General features: G+C 44.5%; 1 protein-coding gene across 1 annotated transcript; it reads right to left on the bottom strand.

The window, feature by feature from the left end:
- Window positions 1-965: 965 nt before the first annotated feature.
- Window positions 966-9,658, bottom strand: LOC131250690 (cyclin-SDS-like). Its single transcript, XM_058250973.1, has 7 exons — window positions 8,533-9,658; window positions 8,283-8,450; window positions 6,380-6,546; window positions 5,536-5,664; window positions 3,532-3,712; window positions 2,078-2,122; window positions 966-998 (listed from the first exon to the last, which is right to left on the bottom strand). Exons 1-7 carry the CDS (start codon window positions 9,607-9,609, stop codon window positions 966-968), a joined length of 1,800 nt encoding a protein of 599 aa, XP_058106956.1. The 5' UTR covers window positions 9,610-9,658.
- Between the last annotated feature and the right edge of the window lie 771 nt (window positions 9,659-10,429).

Raw genomic sequence — 10,429 nt, 5'->3', positions numbered from 1 at the left:
TCTTCTTTTTTTTAACACACGCACACACACCCCACACGCTCACCCTAGTGGAATTTCACCACCTATGGGTACTCGAACCCTTGACCGGGAGTTGAAACTCGTGGGAGTCCACCACCCGAGCAAGAGTAAGGACCCAAATGCTCTAAAGGCTCTGCTTTAAGTTTCCAACAACGGTACCAATCTAACTGCATCTCAGCAGTAGCAAATCCACTATGGGAAGGCAGCTGAGGCGACAGAGGTCCACAGGTGGGCCACACAAATGATGAGGTTTGGGGTTGGCGGTGTTGTTGAGATGCTGACAGGAGCCAGACACGTGTTAGAATTCAAGGTATGGCAACCAATTTTAAGTTACAGTGGGTGTAGTATGGATCGATTTTTTTAACTGGCATGATACGTGTCATCAATTCCCACGGAGGATGGATCGATGTGTTGCACTGGCATGACATGTATCATCAATTCACGCGTGGGGCCTTCTGCCAAAGCCTGTAATAACAGGTTACATCCTCAAATACTCATTGCTTTTGGCGCTCATCCTCTTACCGAGAATGCAGCCATATCTAGGGCTGTCAATGGGCTGTGCTGCATCATCAGTCTGCTGAGCTTAATCAATGTGGGACATGCAAGATCAACCATCAACAATGAATGGGATTTTTAAACAGTGAGGATTCTGTATTCAAGGCCATAGGCCAAGTTTTAGTCCGACTAGTTTGGTGATTACAACAAATTGTTAAAGAAGAGAGATGCTGTTAGCTGGGACTATCTTCCCACTTGTACAACAACTACGCATTGTTCTATCCTATCATTTTTATTATTTTTTTAATACATTTGAAGAATTGAGAGGAACATGTTACAAATTGCTAAAATTCATACGAGAAAGAATAAAGGTCCTACCGGTGTAATCTGTTATCTCACCTCATCTTGGCTTGAAATTGGACGGCTCTGATGCGACGATTGACGGTTTTTCTCTAGCAAACGTACTTCACCAACCACTCCAGGCCCTGCAAGGGTACGACATCAGGCTCAATTATACGATCCAACGAGGTTTTATGTTTAAAAGGTAGAAATGGACCCACAGGCTCTCGGGTTTACGGTCTCAGCCCGATATAGGTTTATGGGTGGATCTGAGTCCTGAGACCGGGATCGTGCATGTTTAATTTAGACTTTGATGGGCCTTGGTCATGAAATTGAAAGCCGTATTTGTATGCCCAAATAGAAATGGGGCCATTCGAAGCCCAAGAACCTGGCCCAGCCCTCCCATTGCCTTTCATAGTTATGGTAATCCACGGGGGCGCGGCTTGGATCCTGAGTGCAGCGCCCACCATGTATCCGCCTTATATCCACGTCGTCCATCCATTTTAATAGTTTTTTTTTTTTTTCTACGTAATGCAAAAAATGAAGCAGATTTAAATTTTAGGTGGACCACACTACAGGAAACAGTGGTGATTGACCATTAAAACTTTTTATAGTCCTCAAAAGTTTTGTATCCAACTGATATTTGTATTGTTCCTTCGTCCAGGTCTTTGCGACCTTTACAACGGTAGGGGTGTCAATGGGCCGGGCTCTGGCCTATTAAAAGCAGAATTTTGAATATGGCTGGCCCAACGGCCCAGCTGGAAACAGTTCAAAATCCAGGCCGAGACCAACTCCAGGCCCGGCCCGTTGATAGCCCTAATCAACATGTAGTATGGCAATAAACATTCCGGTGGCCCTCAAGAAGTGATCAATGATGGGTATTGAGTCACCACATTTTCCTACGGTGTGATCCACCTAACATGTGGTCATGCTGCTCTAAAATCAACTGTCAAAATGGATGGACGGCGTGGATGTAAGGAACATACATCACGGCAGGCCTCACAGTCAGGGATCCACCGAAGCCGCTCCCGGATTGCCAAACCAATGGGTCCCACCCAATAAATGAGGGACGTAGACGGGTGGGTCCCATCGTTTGCACCAGTTATAACTGAAAATGTGGCAGTTTAAGAAGGGAAAGCAAAGGAATCGGAAAGAAACACCCCTCTACGACAAATGAAATTACAAAATAGCCCTAGGGACGAGCTTGGCTCGTCGAGATTCGTACCCGTATGCATTCTGGTAGATCGTCGTTTCCGGTTCGGACGTGTGTCTGCAAAACCGCAAGACACCGTTAACGCTTGACAGATAGCCTCATCTCTCATCTAACTATTGTAAAAGTTCACTTTTTGCCGGAAAGCCAAAGCTTTCTGGTTGGTATTCTACGGACTGCCATGGCCAGTTGCTACGCGTGCTCCAATGGGATTTTCACGCGCACATATGCCCACACACTCACGCCGTAGGGGGATTTCACCACCTATGGGTAGTCGAACCCTTACCTAGTGTTGTAAGTCTACCACCGGGGCAAGAGTAAGGTCCAGAATGATGGGACCTATTTGCACTCTTCTAGGTCCCATCATTCCATTGGTGGGTGACGTGGGTCTTTCCGAGGTGATCTCCGTATTGATTAATATGCAGATCACCTTAACCCTGTGTGGAACGGAATTCTCGACAGCACTTGCTATACCACCATATTCTGCGTGTGACATCCTCTCCGTCCAGCAGGTAAGCATTTCATCTCTACCACACAATACAAAAATCAGCCCTGTAAAAACTCAAGTGAGCTACACCACAAGCAATAATGTAAAATCACGCCTGAGTTTTTTAATCCAGCTGATTTTTGGAGTAGTAGTTCATCCTGTGGGCAAAGTTGATGAGCAGATTAGTTTAAATATATATAATGTTCCCCGCATACAACTCCTCTCCATTCTTCCCTGTAGTCTGGCCCACCTCAGTTGTGGATCAGGATGAATGTTGGCAAAAGGGACTGCAATGGACCGGTACACCTGATGTCCAGAGTGGATTTCACGCTTACAATATGGTGGGCCCACAGAACTCCATTGTTGTGTGGCCTTGTACAACATGTGTTGCAGAGGATAACAGTCCCCATTTTTAGTGACACAGTCAATTCAAGAATGCTAATTCTACTCAGGCGTGGAGCCGTATACATCCACTTGTAGGAATTATATATATATATATATATATATATATATATATATATAAACACATCTGAGATATGAGCTTTCCATAAGCTTGGAAATCATGGTTGGATCTTCTTCCGAAAAAGCAGATGATTTCACCTTTGAAGTGGGCCATAAGGTACAAAGTAAATTGAAGGTTAAAATTTTCTTTCTAGCTGTTCTTACGATTTGAATGTTATGGCCCACTCGAGGTGTAAAATGGCCGGATTTTCGGGCACAGGATCCTAACAGCGTAGAGATGCTCACATGATGGAATATCAATTCCGTCAGACGTGTCAAATTGGGACAAATTTGCCTCCGTGTGGATGTAAAGGGCTTCCACACGAGTGTAGAATCAGCAAACAGCTCAGTCCATACGTGGAGCCAGATCGATGACTGTCCTCACCTGACGCAAGTTAATGACTCAGTCACAGAAAATCTAATGAGATCCTCACCTTCCATTCTTGTCGTGGAAATTGAAGTAGTTAGAGATGTGTGTTACCTCCATCACCCACTGGCACGAGGAGTCGCGATTGGCAGCGAGGGAAGCGAGAATGACCAAACTGGCTGCGACGGTTGAAGGCCAGAAGCACAGGCTCTCATGGTCGAGGAGCGACAGCACGGCCAGATATTTGGCGCGGCCCTCCACCTCCGCATCTGCCTTTGCGGCACTAAGGTAGAACCTGCATTTTCGATTTTCAACAGAAAAAAGATGAATAATGTTTAAGACGAGTCATATCATATGATACTCATGACGCTTGATATGCTGGCACCCTGATCTTGTACCCACAGCATATATTAACTCGAATGAAACTGACTAGATTGTGGAGAGTGGAGAATTGTTCATGGGAATTGGCCCCTTCGATATTTTTCATTTCTAACTGTCTGATAAATGTCCACCAATCAGATAGTAATATAATCAACTGAGTTTAATTATCAGTTATTAGTAATTTGTGCAATTTCTAAGTGCCTACATATCAATCGGTCCACTCTGCCAGAGTATCAAAGCATTTCTCTTACGTTTAACACTATAGGCTTTTCAATGTTGGTTTGGCCAGTTTAAGGAAGGGTGTTGGGCTAAAGCGAGACCCGGCATCATGGAAACGAATGCAATTCTAGACATTTTCTTGATAGGCAATCCCACGCAAAGGTTTACTGATTTCACGTGCAGGTCGCGCACTGGTCATCCACATGCAGCCGCAAGCGCTCATATGCGAAGGGTGCTTGATTGGATCTTACCATCTGCTTGGAAATAATGCTTCTGCTCCAAAATGAGGCCATTTCACTCATCGGGTGGTCCACAATATACAACGTAAGATGACCATTAAAACATTTCTCAGCCATCAATTTGCTTTTTTTTAAAAATAAAATAAAAATGCTGTGGGCTGCCTGAGGTGTGTAACAACCTGACTTTAGGCGAGAGGATCTAAACACTGTACCTCACCTGATGGAAAGCTGGGATATCAGATATCTCACACTATTCTATATTGACATCTATACCGGCACATGAAATTACCGTTCTTCATGCTATGCATTCGGGTCGTTTACATCTGACCTGTTTTTTTATTATTTGAAGTGTAAAAGGCAGTGGGCCCATGGACTTCTTTTTTTTTTTTTGAAAGATAGGGTCCATGGACTACTTGAGGTGGGAACTAGCGGAAATAGTAGATGGGCGTCCCTTTCTTTCTTAAATGATCCTAGAATTCGAAAGAAAGGGCTCGATGTAAACTATCCCATTAATGTAATCTCATTGTATGATTATATCCATACACAGACAACATGGCTAGGATCTGTTTGTGGCAACTCGCACTCCACCCGTTGAATATCATTATAGAACCTAACTCTTGAACAGTTCCGATCATCCATGCCATTGGTCCAACAACAGGGTGCGATAATGGTCCGTGGACCCAGGGCTAGGCCTCGTTTAAATCTTGAGAATGGATTAGTAACAGGCAACCGCACCCCAGCTTCATGCCTCATGTGTAGGAAATCCGCCATGAAAACAATACATCCCGACATGAAGATCATCTTGCATAAAAATCAGATTGGTTCACTCATCAGATGGCCACACTGCTGGAATCAATGGACAACCACCGATGATCTGATTGAAAATACAGGTGTGGCTGAGAGAAGAATAATCTTCATAGTGGCACCTACCGTTTTCATGGTATGGAATCCCTGCACAAGTAGCATTTTAGTAGAACAGATATAGTGCCAAACCACGAGTTATGGTACCATAACGTGTGGCTGATAAATTCTCTTAAATCTGATCCAAGCAAGAAACGCTCGCTGTGAAAGTTCGCTATGGGCAAATCTCATCAGACGGATAAAAAAGTGAGTCCCATCAGTTAATGAAAAGTATTACGATCTGGTATACTTACAATCAGAGTCAAATTATATGTACCAAAATGGCGATGAGATTCACCTATAGCGAACTTATGGTGTAGATGTTCCAAAATGAATTATTTCTATTTTATCAAAAGGGATCAAAGAATATATATAATACCATAGGAAGTTGTAGATCGTTGGCAGGTAACATTGGAAGCTGAGGACCTCCTGCACTAGCCATTCCATGGCCACCACTTCACATCTGCTGAACACGTTGGTTCCCACTAGGAATTCTTTCCGTCGGATACTGAAAAGAAGAAGAAGAAGAAGAAGAAGAAGAAGAAAAGTACTTCCATTATATTATGTCCATGACTTGCCACACATGAGAAATGCTAAAATGAACTGGGACGAGTTGGCGCTGGTCTCTCACTCAAGATCAAAACCGCTCTCGGTAGATGCTTGTCTTGAAAATCAGGCTGATTGGTCATCAGGTAGCCCTAGTAGTATCGTGACTCTGGAACACCATTAAATTTCACTTGACTATCGGTTTGCTTGTCCAGTTAGGGCTCACCTGATATTCAGAATTTCCTGATTTATTTTAGCCAAAGCATCTATCACCAGAATGAGGCCCGTCATGTGAGCGGCTTGGATCTCGCACATGTGCAACTTTGACACGTGGGAATTCCCGATTCATAACCAGGAGTTGTCAAATCTGTAAATTGTTACCCCAATGAGGGTATTCCCAGCTATCAGCTGTAATAAAAAGACTGATCCTGAAACTGCCCTTTAATTGCCCCGAAATTACAAGACTGCCAGTCTAAGCTAGTTAGGTGGTTCGTCTGTCCTACACTCCGAGCACACGATCGCGAGTTCGTGAATGTTACTTCATTCGCGAGGTATTTGTGTCGGAGAGCTTTGCGAAAGATAGACGGTGCCACTTAAGAAAATTCAAAAAGTCGAGATAGGGCGAAAAAAATCGGATGGAGTCGGTGACGATAATAAAGGAGAGAGTAGATAGATACCAGTTAAGTGGCTGGTTTTCTTCGATCCTCGTAGCGAGGGTGCAGCAAGCGATTCCGAGAAGTTGAAGTTTTCTTTTGCTTTTGAAGAACCCTTTGCCTAGAAATCTGTCGAACAGGCTCACGCTCAAGAACAATGTCTCGTAGTGCAGCTCGTGCTCGTCCGCGTGCTGCTCCAAAGAAGAATCCATGTCAAAAGAGAGGGAGACATCCGGTAGGGAAAAAGAATGGGAAGAGAAATCGCCATAGGAACATGGTTTTGCACGTGGGAAAAAAGCATTCTAACGTAGATGGACATGGCGGGCCCCGCCTGGGTTCAGTTCAGCACGTATCGCAACTAACTTAGTGGGTCCGAGTGTCCTGGAAACTAATTATAGTTCGTGGGAATGCTCCGAATCTGAAACAACTCGAAACCGAACAAGGTTCCTTGACGACGGTTTTGATAGGTTAAGGTGCCCCCATTCCACAGCTACCTGCGGGGGTGGGTCCCCCAGTTTGCATCTTAGATGATGATCTGAACCGTTCATATTTTAGATTCTATGCTAGAAGATCCATTCTAAGGAGGATTCGATGAAAGGATGATTGTGTGTGAAGATGGTTTTAAAACATTGAAAGTAAAGCTTGAATGGACCATATCCAAATCCAATATGTAAAGCTTAGTATAATCAATATTTGATCGTATCTTCTATAAAGCAGTAAAGAGAATATGAACGGTTAAGATCATCATTTAAGATGAAATCGTAGTTGAGAACCCACGTACGGTACACCACGGCCGGGAGCACCGTACTCTGTCAAAACCCAAACGAAAGAACTGGAGGAAATCAAACTCCCGTGACTCGCAAGAGTGCCCACCCGATTTGGAGCCTCTCCTCTGGTGTGATTTCCAATGGACCGTCCAGAGTGCAGAATTCGCAGGATCTAGATACTGGTGGCCACAAGTTGGACTTAGATTGGGTGTTTAAGATTGAAAGGGCCGGTGGCATGCTTAAATTGAAATGCTTGGACCGCAGAAAAATGAATTTTCACCGCAGGATATCCACATTATGGTCCACCAGATGAGCGGTTAAGATCACATGGTCCATGCACAATGGAAGACCTAGGCTTCGGGTTCGACGTCCTGTGGTCTACAATCTTACCTAGTCCAGCGTATCATAGAAACAGAGTAAAGAAACAGCCAGATACGATACGATACGAGGATGCACATGCATCCGTTCAGGGACGGGGATCCTTCACAACGCCTGTTTTCCGCGTTGTGTTTTACTCAGCGCGTAAAACGCCCAAGCTTGTGGGTCCACCATATTGTATATATATAGAATCCAATCAGTACATCAGGTTCAATCATCGATCCTAAGATACAGGTAAAAAATAATCGAGATCAACGGCTCAAATGGCCAGACCACAAGGAGCAATCGGATGCTATCCCAACCATAAGTTTGTGTGGGGCCAGCATGGTGTGTATCTTTCATCGTACCCGTTATCAGGTGTAAATCACCAGGACAAAGGGAAAATACCAAAATCAGCCTATCGGGCCGCAAGGCGGCAGCGTGTGAACTTGAAGGTTTTAGGAGAAGCTTTTACATGGTTTCCATTGGCATGACCTATTTGAGATTTATATGGAGATGATTCTTTGCAGGAACGGTTAAAATAATGGTTCTCGCATTATGGACCGAGTGGATTGACATATAAAGTGCATTGTGCCCCACACATATTTGGTGCTTTGTAAGACAAGCTTGTAAACAATCCCGGTCCGGGTTCCAGCAGACAGCAAAACGCGGAACGATCTCAAATGGTAGAACACTGCGTAGTATGTGCTCAACTACTCCCGCAAAAAATCGCCGATTATTTGAAACAAGAAAGCTTTAAAGAAGCGCGATTGTTAAGAAAATGTGATTTGAGAGTCCCTCACCTCGATTATCCAGTTTACCATCAGCAGCCGCTGCTGGAGCACGACATCTCCATACTCCGTCGTCAGGCCGTATACCTCGATATAGTTGTGCCGATACTCATGTCTCCTCTCCCTGATCCTGAGCTTTTTGTAGCTCTCTTCATGCTCTTCATTTTCGAACCTCAAAAGCTAAAAATTACAACATCAATTTAGACAATATAAATACAAAACAACTTTAAAGAAGACATCTTATGCAAATTGAATATCTGACCGTAAATTTGTCAGAGTATTCGTCTTCGATTCCATCAGACGTTCCAAATTTCAGACGCGATCTCGACCTCGACAACTGCTTCGTGTATTGTAAAAACAGCGAAAAACAGACCGACGGAGTGGAATTACAGCCGGATGTTTCGGAATCAACCGACGACTCTCCTAGGATCGACGAAAGCGACGGCTGAGAAAACTCGACACACTCACCGTCCGAATTTTTAGGGAAAATCTCTGCTTCCAGCTGCGAAAGCGTCATTTCCTGACAGCTCGAATAATCCGAGCTGTCGTCTCCGTCCGATAGCTGCTCTGAGCAAGTGAGATCCACAGTCTGTTCTGAAACAACGACACTTGGCTCAGTTTTCGCTGCATTTCGAGTGTTCGCAGCCGAAAGCGATTCTATGCAGGAAATTTCGGAGAACTCAGCTCCGGAGGCTGCAGATGCTGCAATTGCAAGAGATTGCAACGAATTTTCGTCTCCTTTACAGGATCCAGCTTTCAGATTGGGATTCTCCGGTAAAAACGGTTCAATGCAAGAGATTTCTTCGCTCTTCTCTGATTTTGGAGCTCTTTTGACAGATCCGATCGTCTGCTTCAAATTTCTCTCAGAAACCTCAGCCGATCTAATGACGTCTCTACCCTTCGGTGGAGAAAACGATCCTACGGTTGGAGATCCTTTGTTTTCTTCAGACCTGACATTTTCTTTCAGCCGGTAGTAAGATCTGGTTATCGGCCGCGAATCCTTGCCGAAAAATGCGACTCCGGAGCGTTCGATTGCGTCGCTTTCCTTCGATCTCTGCCGTTTCTTCGGGTTCACAGAACCGACAGAGATCATGCTCGAATCGCAGGAGACATCGCCCGTAAAGCAGGAGGAAGAGCAGGAAGGTGCTGGAAACGCCGATAATTCTGACTCTTTTGATGAAAACAGCTCGTTCGAAGATCTGCTGAGAATTGGGAAGTGAGGGATGCGTTTCCGGCGAGGGATCTTGGAACGGAGCTTCTTCGAGTGAGAAACGGGCTGCATTTGTCGTTTCTTGCGTGGATTGCTGGCGTGGAGGACGGAATTGACGTTTCTAGGCATTGTATAGGATCGAATTGCAGAAGTTAAACGCGATTTCGATCTGTTTTCCTTTCGGAGCTCGGGGATTTTGACAGTTGCAGATGTAAAACGCAATTTCGCTCTGTTTTCCTTTCGGAGCTCTGCTTCGAGCTTCAACTGACGTAACTGGCTTGGGCACGTCGGAACGTCCTTTTATAGCCGGCAGTGCTCCACGAATGCCACGTCAGCTCCATTTTCCCAGCCACGCGCCTTCGTGGGGACGCGGATTTCCTTCTAAAGCCTTTCGCACGAAGTTACTGCTGAGGGATGCAAGGTGGGGTCCACTGCAATGTTCATGAGAAATCTAACCGTCCATCCATTTTTAGAGCTCATTTTAAGACATGCAACCGAAACTAAATAGGATACAAATTTCAAGTGGGCCATACGAGATGAAATAGCGGTGAAAGGAATGTTGGCCGTTGAAACCTTCTTAGACTCAAACATCCAAACCGTTTAAAAGGTTGTTTTCACTGCGATTAAGTAAAAACACTAAAAACTTACTGATATAAAACTTTCGTGTCCATGTGAATATTTCAACTGTGATCACAAAATTCATATTATTTCCTCCCGTGCATGTCCTAAAATAAGCGTGGAATACACGGATTTTTTGCTAAAGCATTTCGTTGGGGTTGCATAAGAATTCAGGTGGGCTTATGTGATGTGTGTGAGAAATCTAATCTGTCCATTGGACATGCGACCAATAATAAGGTAGATCCAACATTAAAACGAGCCACTCCTCGGTTTGGTCATGTCCTCAAATCAGCTCAAAAAATGATTGGACGGATTGAATTTCCCGTAAACA

This window comes from Magnolia sinica, chromosome 7 (genome assembly GCF_029962835.1).
Source record: "Magnolia sinica isolate HGM2019 chromosome 7, MsV1, whole genome shotgun sequence".
NCBI classification, from domain to species: Eukaryota; Viridiplantae; Streptophyta; class Magnoliopsida; order Magnoliales; family Magnoliaceae; genus Magnolia; species Magnolia sinica.
Note: the sequence above shows the minus strand (reverse complement) of the source record. Positions and strands in the feature narration are given on the sequence as shown.